Below are 13,636 nucleotides of genomic sequence, written 5' to 3' on the forward strand. Positions count from 1 at the left end.
GGGGCGAGAGCGGAGCGGCGCTTTTCACGGGGCGTCCGCAGAGCCACACACCATCTATGCGTGACGTAACCCAGAGCAGCAGTGACACACGATCGGAATGACCGTTTACATGCTCCACGATCGGATAAACGATCGGTATAACCCACCTATCTCGATCGGAAAGAAATTCTGATCCGAACGAGTCTGATCGGGGCAGAGTATTCCGAACGGCGTGTTTACATGACGCATTTTCTTTCCGATCAGGCGTTCTTTCCGATTACTTTTGCCCATGTAAACGCGGCTAATGATGGACGTTTCAGGACCTTTTTTGGATTTTTTCTGGTTTTTAATGCAAGTTAATGAACAATCTTTAGAAATACTGATACTTGTTTTCTTAACCTTTAAAATATAATCACATGCATGTTTACGTTTTTCTTATTTTTATCTTATGGTCAACAGTCAGTCACGAGACAAGTAGAAACAACTTTCTGTCTGTCTCTACAATCAGTTTAGTGTCACCAGTTAAGCAGACAAGCATGTTTGATGTTGATAAATCCGTCAGTTTAATCCCAATTTACGAAACAATGTAAAGAAGTTTATTAAGCCAACTTCCACCATACTTAACTCAATAGATCCACTGCATTATTATGGCCCGCAGCACTCACAGAGTGCAAGGACCATATTGTAACTGGTACGAGAGTCGAACACTCAAAAAGGTCCAAAACGTCAAAAAAACGCGTCAAAACGCCAAAAAATGGGGTCAAAAGTCGCCCAAAGCACAAAACGACACGACAATTGTGTAACGCAACAAAAATACACACACACACGCACAACACCAACGCAAAAACGTAAAAATTGTAGTCGCAAAAATGACGACAAAAACCCAAAAAAGCCCCAAAAAGCCCTCAAAAGACGGGTTTAAAGCCAAAAAGACATGCCCAGCCTATAGTAAAAGACAGGCCGCATTGAAATACATAGGCCACCTGACTGCAAAAACTTCTATATTGTTTTTCGAATGTTTTTAGGGCCCGAGCACGGAGTGCAAGGACCCTATTGTAATTCGAATGTTTATTATTATTAGGGCCCGAGCACGGAGTGCAAGGACCCTATTGTAATTCGAATGTTTATTATTATTATTATTATTATTATTATTATTCTACCGGAAGAGTCGCCTTTTTGAGGCCTTTAACATACCCCAAAACTCACCAAATTTAGCACACACATCAGGAGTCGCGAAAAATTTCGTATTTTATAGGAGATTGGCATGGGCGCACAAAAACGGCTTGATAGCGCCACCTACAGTGACTTTTGTCCCGACGCCCCGCATACGCTTTAACGTACAAGCTTGATTTTTACAGGGCATGTTCTTCAGATGGAGACCTACAAAAAAGTCTGAAAGGACCCACCTGTCACTCGCACAGGAAGTCTGATATATTGAGGTCAATATGTCATTTTTGCTTCATTTTGGACATTTGCAGGCCTCGCTCTAGAGCGAACTCCTCCTAGAGATTTGTGAATAATGACTCCAAACTTTGGTTTTGTAAACTAAACACATGTCCAATGTTAAATTGCGAAGCTTTTACGTTTTTACGGTTGTTTGTGACCGTGGCGGCGCGTCGAAAATGGAGGTCATTTTGAAAACACGCCATGAAAAGAAAAATGGCCATTACTCAGCCATGCAAAATCCAATATGATCCAAAGTTGATATGCATGATTGTAGTCTGACTCTGAACACATCTGCAGTGGAAGAATCTGGAATAGGTGTAGCGCCACCTGCTGGTAAAAGGAAATGACATGTTTTACTTGGAGCATCACTGCTCCAAGTAGGATGAGCCGACACACCTCAAAATGATGTCCACCTGTTGAAAAGCCATTGATGTTTACTCTGATAAAAAGCCATAACTTTCAATGCGGGGGTGTGGTCGTGACAGAGCGGCGAAGTTGGGCGTCTCGCCATGCACACAAAAGTTGCTCTCACGTGCACATTCCTTGTCCAATCTCACTGAAATTCAATAGAGGTGATGAGGCTTCCATTCTGAACCCATGGATATGACAATCTTGGACGAGCTCTATAGCGCCACCTAGATATTGACAAATACATTTTATGTCACATTCTGACCTATCTTTTCTCTGTGCTTTGTCCGACATTCATAAAATTACAACAGGAGATACTCATAAGGGTCTTCTCTCATCGTCTAAAGTTTCATGGGTGTACACCTGACGGTGCCTGCGTAAGCCACCACCAAACAGGAAGTGGTTGATTGCGTTGCAGTCAGGTAATTAAAAATTCATAAAAAATCAGCCGTTTGTATCACGAGGCTGAGATTTCAGAATGAGAGGCCTCTTACATATCTCCAACTTAGATACACAGCACTTGCATGGGTGAACAAGAAACGGCTCAATAGCGCCACCTACCATGTTTGTTTTTGAGAGCCCCGCCATGTTCTTTAACATACAAGCTTGATATTTACAGGACATGTTCATCAGATGGAAACCTACAAAAAAGTCTCTTGGGACCAAGCTGTCAGTCGCACAGGAAGTCTGCTATATTGATGTCAATATGTCATTTTTGGTGTATTTTGGTCATTTGCAGGCCTCGTTCTGGAACGAACTCCTCCTAGAGATTTTTGAACAATGACTCCAAACTTTGGTTTTGTAAACTAAACACATGTCCGATCTTAAATTGCGAAGCTTTTAAGTTTTTACGGTTGTTTGTGACCGTGGCGGCGCGTCAAAATTTGAGGTCGTTTCGAAATCACGCCATGAAAAGAAAAATGGCCATTACTCAGCCATAAATAATCTAATCTGATCCAAATTTGTTGTGCATTATTGTAGTCTGACTTTGAACACATCTGCAGTGGAAAAATCCGAAACAGGTGTAGCGCCACCTGTTGGCAACAGGAAATGACATGTTTTACTTGGAGCATCACTGCTCCAAGTAGGATGAGCAAACACACCTCAAAATGACGTCCACCTGTTGAAAAACCATTGAAGTTTACTCTGATGAAAAACAAATCTTTCAACGCGGGGATGTGGTCGTGACAGAGCGGCGAAGTTGGGTATCTCGCCATGCACAAATGTTGCTCTCACGTTCACATTCCTTGTCTGATCTCACTGAAATTAAATAGATTTGATGAAACTTCCATTCTGAACCCATGGATATGACAATTTTGGACGAGCTATATATGTTCATGTTACGGCCCCCGACAGGCAAACCTGTCCCAGTCTAGGGGTAAATCAAAAAGGGGCCAAAACATATGGACGATGGACACCAAAGTTTAGGAACACAGTTTATTAGATGGTAGAAATAACCTGTGTCCTGTAAAACAGAAAGCAATAATTACTGTGCTGGTCCCAACAATAGACAAAACAAAGGGATTGGAGCCTTGGCCAAACAGAAAATAATTCAGGGAGACAACTGACCCAGCCACGTTGACCGTCGGAGTCAGCAGGTCCCTGCTAAGGCTGCCTAACAAAATGTAACTATTGAAACAAAATAAACAAAGCCCGCAAATAAGGACTACCAAGGTCCAACCCCAAACTAAAATAACAAAACCCAGCAGTATAAGACTGCTGAGGACCAAGAGGGAATCAAAAATGGAAACAACCAACCAACCAGCACAGCTCCAACTCAACCCACTGTTCCTCAGCCTCCTGCTCTGCTCTCTCTGCATGCCTCTCTCCTGGTTATGGCCTCCTCTGACTTAAATACCTGGCAGGTGCTGATCAAGATCATTGGCTTCACCTGCCAGGTGAGCAGAATGACATGGAATGCAGCAAAGCAGAAGCAGCAAGACATAACACCTCCACCCATAAACTTGTGAACATGGGGGCCAGTTTCCTGCAAGTAGAAAAATGAAAAAATAAACATGTTCACAAGCAATACTGTCAGACTAAATGTTCTTTTTAAAGGCAACTTTGAGGTCTTGCTGATCTTTTGCACTGATTCATTCCACCAACAGGTTTTGTGGTGGAATAACTCAAAACCTGTAGGGCCCAGTCCTTGAAGAACAAATGCTCCAGAATTCTCAAGTTCATCATCACAGAGCCACCTCTCCTGTAAAAGGTCTGCCTTGGTTGTGTGTGAGTTGAGGATGGCTTCTGTGAAGAGAGATAATAGATAAATGTTTAAAGGAAACTGATGTGTACCTTCAGTGCCTGGTAATAGGGTGCTGTCCACAGTGACCTGCTCAGATTGTTTATCCATTACCAGAAGCTGGCACTGAAGTCCAGTCCTGCTTTGGTTCCTTGGAGCACCTATTACTAAGTGGGATGTTAATAAAAGGTAACGCATGTTTAAGATCAGTTGCTTCAGAGGAAACACAGTTGGTCCCTTTGAAGCAGTTCCAGAAAAGGGTAAACACCCAAGCGGAGGGGGATCAGGGACTCTGGCCTCATGGCCACCAATGCAAACATGAATTTCGACAGGCTGCAGGCCAGGTGTTTCAAAATGAGCCATGAAGCTGTCACTCAGGTCTAGAAAGTCCTTTTCTGCAGATTCGTCCTGCTCCTGCCTTCTGGCTTGGGCAGGAAAAACTTCAGGACGTTTCCCAACCAAATCAGAAACCTGATTAACAGAGACGGGATCATCATGTTGGTTTATCAGGGCTTTGTCGTCAGCCAGATCATTTGTTTTCCTGATAAATCCACCATCACCTCCACAAACCTCAGGCTCAAGTGCATATGCATGTAGCACCTCAGCCTTCACCCTGTCATAGTCCAGACTCTCAGTGGCTGGCAAGGACACCACCGCTTCTTGTGCCTTCCCAGTAAGGACTCTCCGCAGCAAAAGTGACCAGACAGTTTTAGGCCACTGCAACACCCTAGCAGCATTCTCAAACAGAGCAAAATACTCATTAATGTCCCTGTCACCTAGTGGAGGTACAGATTTAACACATTTGTCCACATCAAATGGTGTCACACAAAAGGAAGGAGGTGGTACAACTGAGGTGGCTTGTTGCAATTCGAGCTCCTTTAGGCAGATTTGCCTGTAGTTTTCCTCCTTAATTTTTCTGAGCTCAAACTCATAACAAACTTCCTTCTTTTTGATTTTCAAACGGAGCAGTTCAACCTCAAGCTCCTTAAGACGGAGAGACGTAGAAGCTTCGCTGTCCGGCAAACTCATCTTCCCAAACAAAATACCTCCAACGGGAGCAACAAAATTTCACTCAGGTCAAAACAGCAGACCCTCAGTCAACTGACAGGCAGGGGCTTAACAAAGGAGTAAGAGAGAGAGGGAAAAAACCGAAGCAGAAGATTACACAAAAACCACAAACTGGTGTCCAAAGATGTGTAAATAAATCTACACAAATGAGCAAATAAGCCCAAACAAAGTGTCAGCACGAGGCACAAAGAAAAGCACCCCAAAACGGAGTGCTAACACGAGTCACAAATGCGCATTCCAGCACCCCAAAACCCTGGGCAGATGACAAAGACAATACAGGCTGTATAAAGACAGACCTCCAAATAAGTATTGCCAACACAAAAACTGCCACTGGTCAAGCGGGATAAAGCTTTAAGGACGAGCCCCCAAATATGTTACGGCCCCCGACAGGCAAACCTGTCCCAGTCTAGGGGTAAATCAAAAAGGGGCCAAAACATATGGACGATGGACACCAAAGTTTAGGAACACAGTTTATTAGATGGTAGAAATAACCTGTGTCCTGTAAAACAGAAAGCAATAATTACTGTGCTGGTCCCAACAATAGACAAAACAAAGGGATTGGAGCCTTGGCCAAACAGAAAATAATTCAGGGAGACAACTGACCCAGCCACGTTGACCGTCGGAGTCAGCAGGTCCCTGCTAAGGCTGCCTAACAAAATGTAACTATTGAAACAAAATAAACAAAGCCCGCAAATAAGGACTACCAAGGTCCAACCCCAAACTAAAATAACAAAACCCAGCAGTATAAGACTGCTGAGGACCAAGAGGGAATCAAAAATGGAAACAACCAACCAACCAGCACAGCTCCAACTCAACCCACTGTTCCTCAGCCTCCTGCTCTGCTCTCTCTGCATGCCTCTCTCCTGGTTATGGCCTCCTCTGACTTAAATACCTGGCAGGTGCTGATCAAGATCATTGGCTTCACCTGCCAGGTGAGCAGAATGACATGGAATGCAGCAAAGCAGAAGCAGCAAGACATAACAGTTCATAAATGATCATGAAGCATGATCATATAATCAAGCTTCATAGGAAATCAGCCGTTTGTCTCAGGAAGCTGAGATTTCAGAATTAGATGCGTCTTACAAAGCTCCACGTTTGAAAAGCAGCACTATACGTACGAGAAACATTTAACCACCTTAATCACCCTATTGTGCTGAAAGCAAATTTTTGGACATTTTGACTCAAGCAAATATTTTTATCATAACATCTGTTTAGTTTATCAGCACCAAAATAAAAAATATTTACATTTATAAAATGAACTGGTCAACTCTAGGATTTTATTTATTCAATCTTACATCCTCAAGCTTTTCATCAGTCTCCCCTGCTGCAGGAGTGGAGTTAGCCCCCCCCCCCCCCCCGGCTGTGTGCTCACATGTAAATTAGCCAGGAGTGGCAGACAGAAAGTAGAACAGTTAGAAGGCCAAGTTCAACACTAAAATACAGCAATTTCCTTTGTTTTGTTTGTCTTTTATACATCCTTAGCACTAATCATTGCTTTTTTATTCATCCAAAATACAATTAACTTTATATTTTATCTTTTTTTTTTTTCACAAACAAAATATATGAATGTGCTCCAAAACAGAACCCAGCCTCAGTACACTCAAACAGATGTAACATCAGACAGTAAATGTCTCTTTTATGCTTTTTTAATCAATGCTGCAACTTCTTTTCATTTCCTTTCAATACATCCAAAGAAATTAAACTACAACGACAACAAACACAACATATAGCAAATGTCTCTAAGAAGATTGTGTATATACATTATGTACCACCTTTAAACACCAAATAAATAACAAATCTTTCTAATACAATCACAAAAAATGGAACAAAAAATGTAAAACCCAAATTAGAAATTGCAATTTTAAAAAGATACATTTTTCAGCAGCTTTTCAAAATCAATCACATATTTTACTCTTCTGTGGATGAAACAAAGAAGTCCAGAGCAATGTAGCCACTTCTCCAAAGTCTCTGTCACCTTCAGTTTTACACAAAGTCTGTGAAAATCCACCATACATTGGTCACATGTATTCAGAGACCTGCTAAAAGTCCACAATTGTAAAAGCTCTTATATAGACAACTGTTTGTTTGCTTGGAGCTCTAAATATAAAAAAATGCTTTTCTATCACCTAGACACAGATAAGAACCATATCAACTGGATTAGTAACAGGGAAACATGTTTAGGCTTAAACTTACATCAATAGACATCATGAAGCTGTTCATCACATTTTTGACCTAAACATGTAAACACATCCTTGGCTCTGCGGTTAGGAAATGGTACTTGGGAATCTCTTCATACCAGGAGCCAGCCTGAACATTGGAACATCACCACAGTGCCCATCCAGACTGGGACACCAACGGGGTCCACTTCACAGCCGTGAGGCTGCTGTGTTTAACTCCAGCTGTCCCAGCAAGGGAGACAACTGCAGCAACATCCACTGACCAAGCTGGAAAGCCCTGGCAGAAAAGATCCCCACAAGAAAAACACTGGCTCAGGCAGGCTGGTCAATAAAAAAATATAGTTTTACCAATGTCTTGCAGCTCGCAGATCAAGTGGTTTAGTTTTCCAGTAATGTCAGTCAAGAATACAAGTTCAGATTCACCATATTCAGCAGATATCTCCACCAATAGCACCTTAAAAATCCTGTTCTGTTTTGCTTTGCAGCTGAGGTTTTTTATGATTTTCACAATAGGAGTCATTATATGTCCAGAGCCAATCACTTCTGCACATAAGGCCTACTGGTGAAAGAAGCAGCAGTAATGCAGACATTTTGGAAAGTCTTGGTCAGCTTTACAGTGAGTGATGAAACCTGTTTGTCGTCAATCATAGCAGGAGCCCCGTCTGCAGGTATGGCTACCAGCTTTTCTAATGGTACCTTTTTCTGCACAAAAACTCCTTCACCGTGTTATACATTTCAACTCCTCTTGTAGTTGTCTGTTAGGGCAGATGTGTCAGGAATTCTTCTCTTGTGGAAACCAAAAGCTATGCTGAACTGTTGCCGTCCACAGACTCATCACACTGGACGTTAAACCACCTGCACTTTGTAAGATCCCGGTCCAGCTAATTGGCCAAGTTATCAGACATAGCTGACACTCATCTAGACATTGTAGTGAAAATTGAATGAGTTCTATTGTTCTCATCCTTAGGGACAGTGATAGCAATTATCATCATTGCTTGTTTCTTAATCTGATAAAAACCTTCTTCTACTTGATGAGAAAATGAGCAGGTCTAAACGAGCTTAGATTTAAGAATTTTTTTCATGCTATATGCAAAAGTCTTTGTCCTTTAAGGCAACAGATTATAGTCCCCCCCCCCCCCCCCCCCACAGGCTGCTGTCATATTAACATTAGCTTGGAGCTCCAGAATGGACAAGAAAAAACGACGAGAATGGCTCGAGCAGGGCGTTGCTCACGGGGCGGTCGCTCGTGCCAGGCGGTGGCACGTGCTCGGGCCCGCTAAATGCTACTTGTAGCTTTAATTATTATTATTATTATTATTCTACCGGAAGAGTCGCCTTTTTGAGGCCTTTAACATACCCCAAAACTCACCAAATTTAGCACACACATCAGGAGTCGCGAAAAATTTCGTATTTTATAGGAGATTGGCATGGGCGCACAAAAACGGCTTGATAGCGCCACCTACAGTGACTTTTGTCCCGACGCCCCGCATACGCTTTAACGTACAAGCTTGATTTTTACAGGGCATGTTCTTCAGATGGAGACCTACAAAAAAGTCTGAAAGGACCCACCTGTCACTCGCACAGGAAGTCTGATATATTGAGGTCAATATGTCATTTTTGCTTCATTTTGGACATTTGCAGGCCTCGCTCTAGAGCGAACTCCTCCTAGAGATTTGTGAATAATGACTCCAAACTTTGGTTTTGTAAACTAAACACATGTCCAATGTTAAATTGCGAAGCTTTTACGTTTTTACGGTTGTTTGTGACCGTGGCGGCGCGTCGAAAATGGAGGTCATTTTGAAAACACGCCATGAAAAGAAAAATGGCCATTACTCAGCCATGCAAAATCCAATATGATCCAAAGTTGATATGCATGATTGTAGTCTGACTCTGAACACATCTGCAGTGGAAGAATCTGGAATAGGTGTAGCGCCACCTGCTGGTAAAAGGAAATGACATGTTTTACTTGGAGCATCACTGCTCCAAGTAGGATGAGCCGACACACCTCAAAATGATGTCCACCTGTTGAAAAGCCATTGATGTTTACTCTGATAAAAAGCCATAACTTTCAATGCGGGGGTGTGGTCGTGACAGAGCGGCGAAGTTGGGCGTCTCGCCATGCACACAAAAGTTGCTCTCACGTGCACATTCCTTGTCCAATCTCACTGAAATTCAATAGAGGTGATGAGGCTTCCATTCTGAACCCATGGATATGACAATCTTGGACGAGCTCTATAGCGCCACCTAGATATTGACAAATACATTTTATGTCACATTCTGACCTATCTTTTCTCTGTGCTTTGTCCGACATTCATAAAATTACAACAGGAGATACTCATAAGGGTCTTCTCTCATCGTCTAAAGTTTCATGGGTGTACACCTGACGGTGCCTGCGTAAGCCACCACCAAACAGGAAGTGGTTGATTGCGTTGCAGTCAGGTAATTAAAAATTCATAAAAAATCAGCCGTTTGTATCACGAGGCTGAGATTTCAGAATGAGAGGCCTCTTACATATCTCCAACTTAGATACACAGCACTTGCATGGGTGAACAAGAAACGGCTCAATAGCGCCACCTACCATGTTTGTTTTTGAGAGCCCCGCCATGTTCTTTAACATACAAGCTTGATATTTACAGGACATGTTCATCAGATGGAAACCTACAAAAAAGTCTCTTGGGACCAAGCTGTCAGTCGCACAGGAAGTCTGCTATATTGATGTCAATATGTCATTTTTGGTGTATTTTGGTCATTTGCAGGCCTCGTTCTGGAACGAACTCCTCCTAGAGATTTTTGAACAATGACTCCAAACTTTGGTTTTGTAAACTAAACACATGTCCGATCTTAAATTGCGAAGCTTTTAAGTTTTTACGGTTGTTTGTGACCGTGGCGGCGCGTCAAAATTTGAGGTCGTTTCGAAATCACGCCATGAAAAGAAAAATGGCCATTACTCAGCCATAAATAATCTAATCTGATCCAAATTTGTTGTGCATTATTGTAGTCTGACTTTGAACACATCTGCAGTGGAAAAATCCGAAACAGGTGTAGCGCCACCTGTTGGCAACAGGAAATGACATGTTTTACTTGGAGCATCACTGCTCCAAGTAGGATGAGCAAACACACCTCAAAATGACGTCCACCTGTTGAAAAACCATTGAAGTTTACTCTGATGAAAAACAAATCTTTCAACGCGGGGATGTGGTCGTGACAGAGCGGCGAAGTTGGGTATCTCGCCATGCACAAATGTTGCTCTCACGTTCACATTCCTTGTCTGATCTCACTGAAATTAAATAGATTTGATGAAACTTCCATTCTGAACCCATGGATATGACAATTTTGGACGAGCTATATATGTTCATGTTACGGCCCCCGACAGGCAAACCTGTCCCAGTCTAGGGGTAAATCAAAAAGGGGCCAAAACATATGGACGATGGACACCAAAGTTTAGGAACACAGTTTATTAGATGGTAGAAATAACCTGTGTCCTGTAAAACAGAAAGCAATAATTACTGTGCTGGTCCCAACAATAGACAAAACAAAGGGATTGGAGCCTTGGCCAAACAGAAAATAATTCAGGGAGACAACTGACCCAGCCACGTTGACCGTCGGAGTCAGCAGGTCCCTGCTAAGGCTGCCTAACAAAATGTAACTATTGAAACAAAATAAACAAAGCCCGCAAATAAGGACTACCAAGGTCCAACCCCAAACTAAAATAACAAAACCCAGCAGTATAAGACTGCTGAGGACCAAGAGGGAATCAAAAATGGAAACAACCAACCAACCAGCACAGCTCCAACTCAACCCACTGTTCCTCAGCCTCCTGCTCTGCTCTCTCTGCATGCCTCTCTCCTGGTTATGGCCTCCTCTGACTTAAATACCTGGCAGGTGCTGATCAAGATCATTGGCTTCACCTGCCAGGTGAGCAGAATGACATGGAATGCAGCAAAGCAGAAGCAGCAAGACATAACACCTCCACCCATAAACTTGTGAACATGGGGGCCAGTTTCCTGCAAGTAGAAAAATGAAAAAATAAACATGTTCACAAGCAATACTGTCAGACTAAATGTTCTTTTTAAAGGCAACTTTGAGGTCTTGCTGATCTTTTGCACTGATTCATTCCACCAACAGGTTTTGTGGTGGAATAACTCAAAACCTGTAGGGCCCAGTCCTTGAAGAACAAATGCTCCAGAATTCTCAAGTTCATCATCACAGAGCCACCTCTCCTGTAAAAGGTCTGCCTTGGTTGTGTGTGAGTTGAGGATGGCTTCTGTGAAGAGAGATAATAGATAAATGTTTAAAGGAAACTGATGTGTACCTTCAGTGCCTGGTAATAGGGTGCTGTCCACAGTGACCTGCTCAGATTGTTTATCCATTACCAGAAGCTGGCACTGAAGTCCAGTCCTGCTTTGGTTCCTTGGAGCACCTATTACTAAGTGGGATGTTAATAAAAGGTAACGCATGTTTAAGATCAGTTGCTTCAGAGGAAACACAGTTGGTCCCTTTGAAGCAGTTCCAGAAAAGGGTAAACACCCAAGCGGAGGGGGATCAGGGACTCTGGCCTCATGGCCACCAATGCAAACATGAATTTCGACAGGCTGCAGGCCAGGTGTTTCAAAATGAGCCATGAAGCTGTCACTCAGGTCTAGAAAGTCCTTTTCTGCAGATTCGTCCTGCTCCTGCCTTCTGGCTTGGGCAGGAAAAACTTCAGGACGTTTCCCAACCAAATCAGAAACCTGATTAACAGAGACGGGATCATCATGTTGGTTTATCAGGGCTTTGTCGTCAGCCAGATCATTTGTTTTCCTGATAAATCCACCATCACCTCCACAAACCTCAGGCTCAAGTGCATATGCATGTAGCACCTCAGCCTTCACCCTGTCATAGTCCAGACTCTCAGTGGCTGGCAAGGACACCACCGCTTCTTGTGCCTTCCCAGTAAGGACTCTCCGCAGCAAAAGTGACCAGACAGTTTTAGGCCACTGCAACACCCTAGCAGCATTCTCAAACAGAGCAAAATACTCATTAATGTCCCTGTCACCTAGTGGAGGTACAGATTTAACACATTTGTCCACATCAAATGGTGTCACACAAAAGGAAGGAGGTGGTACAACTGAGGTGGCTTGTTGCAATTCGAGCTCCTTTAGGCAGATTTGCCTGTAGTTTTCCTCCTTAATTTTTCTGAGCTCAAACTCATAACAAACTTCCTTCTTTTTGATTTTCAAACGGAGCAGTTCAACCTCAAGCTCCTTAAGACGGAGAGACGTAGAAGCTTCGCTGTCCGGCAAACTCATCTTCCCAAACAAAATACCTCCAACGGGAGCAACAAAATTTCACTCAGGTCAAAACAGCAGACCCTCAGTCAACTGACAGGCAGGGGCTTAACAAAGGAGTAAGAGAGAGAGGGAAAAAACCGAAGCAGAAGATTACACAAAAACCACAAACTGGTGTCCAAAGATGTGTAAATAAATCTACACAAATGAGCAAATAAGCCCAAACAAAGTGTCAGCACGAGGCACAAAGAAAAGCACCCCAAAACGGAGTGCTAACACGAGTCACAAATGCGCATTCCAGCACCCCAAAACCCTGGGCAGATGACAAAGACAATACAGGCTGTATAAAGACAGACCTCCAAATAAGTATTGCCAACACAAAAACTGCCACTGGTCAAGCGGGATAAAGCTTTAAGGACGAGCCCCCAAATATGTTACGGCCCCCGACAGGCAAACCTGTCCCAGTCTAGGGGTAAATCAAAAAGGGGCCAAAACATATGGACGATGGACACCAAAGTTTAGGAACACAGTTTATTAGATGGTAGAAATAACCTGTGTCCTGTAAAACAGAAAGCAATAATTACTGTGCTGGTCCCAACAATAGACAAAACAAAGGGATTGGAGCCTTGGCCAAACAGAAAATAATTCAGGGAGACAACTGACCCAGCCACGTTGACCGTCGGAGTCAGCAGGTCCCTGCTAAGGCTGCCTAACAAAATGTAACTATTGAAACAAAATAAACAAAGCCCGCAAATAAGGACTACCAAGGTCCAACCCCAAACTAAAATAACAAAACCCAGCAGTATAAGACTGCTGAGGACCAAGAGGGAATCAAAAATGGAAACAACCAACCAACCAGCACAGCTCCAACTCAACCCACTGTTCCTCAGCCTCCTGCTCTGCTCTCTCTGCATGCCTCTCTCCTGGTTATGGCCTCCTCTGACTTAAATACCTGGCAGGTGCTGATCAAGATCATTGGCTTCACCTGCCAGGTGAGCAGAATGACATGGAATGCAGCAAAGCAGAAGCAGCAAGACATAACAGTTCAT

The 13,636-nt window shown here is 43.1% G+C and overlaps 2 protein-coding genes across 2 annotated transcripts; both read right to left on the reverse strand.

Annotated features, from left to right (window-relative positions):
* Window positions 1-3,256: 3,256 nt before the first annotated feature.
* LOC110017657 lies at window positions 3,257-6,084 on the reverse strand. Its single transcript, XM_020714314.2, has 2 exons — window positions 4,190-6,084; window positions 3,257-4,080 (listed from the first exon to the last, which is right to left on the reverse strand). The coding sequence occupies exons 1-2, from the start codon at window positions 5,102-5,104 to the stop codon at window positions 3,886-3,888; spliced, it is 1,110 nt and encodes a 369-aa protein (XP_020569973.2). The 5' UTR covers window positions 5,105-6,084; the 3' UTR covers window positions 3,257-3,885.
* A 4,676-nt stretch (window positions 6,085-10,760) lies between these two features.
* Window positions 10,761-13,588, reverse strand: LOC111947982. The gene is made up of 2 exons (XM_023959098.1): window positions 11,694-13,588; window positions 10,761-11,584 (listed from the first exon to the last, which is right to left on the reverse strand). The coding sequence occupies exons 1-2, from the start codon at window positions 12,606-12,608 to the stop codon at window positions 11,390-11,392; spliced, it is 1,110 nt and encodes a 369-aa protein (XP_023814866.1). The 5' UTR covers window positions 12,609-13,588; the 3' UTR covers window positions 10,761-11,389.
* Window positions 13,589-13,636: the final 48 nt, after the last annotated feature.

Source organism: Oryzias latipes, chromosome 10, assembly GCF_002234675.1.
Source record: "Oryzias latipes chromosome 10, ASM223467v1".
In the NCBI taxonomy this organism is placed as follows: domain Eukaryota; kingdom Metazoa; phylum Chordata; class Actinopteri; order Beloniformes; family Adrianichthyidae; genus Oryzias; species Oryzias latipes.

What these genes read in the sequence shown, in the direction of transcription:
- LOC110017657 (XM_020714314.2), bottom strand. Translation starts at nt 5,104, where the DNA reads ATGAGTTTGCCGGACAGCGAAGCTTCTACGTCTCTCCGTCTTAAGGAG. An exon ending in GACTTCAGTGCCAGCTTCTG is followed by an intron (nt 4,081 to 4,189) that starts GTAATGGATAAA and finishes CTCTCTTCACAG; the next exon opens with AAGCCATCCTCAACTCACAC.
- LOC111947982 (XM_023959098.1), bottom strand. Translation starts at nt 12,608, where the DNA reads ATGAGTTTGCCGGACAGCGAAGCTTCTACGTCTCTCCGTCTTAAGGAG. An exon ending in GACTTCAGTGCCAGCTTCTG is followed by an intron (nt 11,585 to 11,693) that starts GTAATGGATAAA and finishes CTCTCTTCACAG; the next exon opens with AAGCCATCCTCAACTCACAC.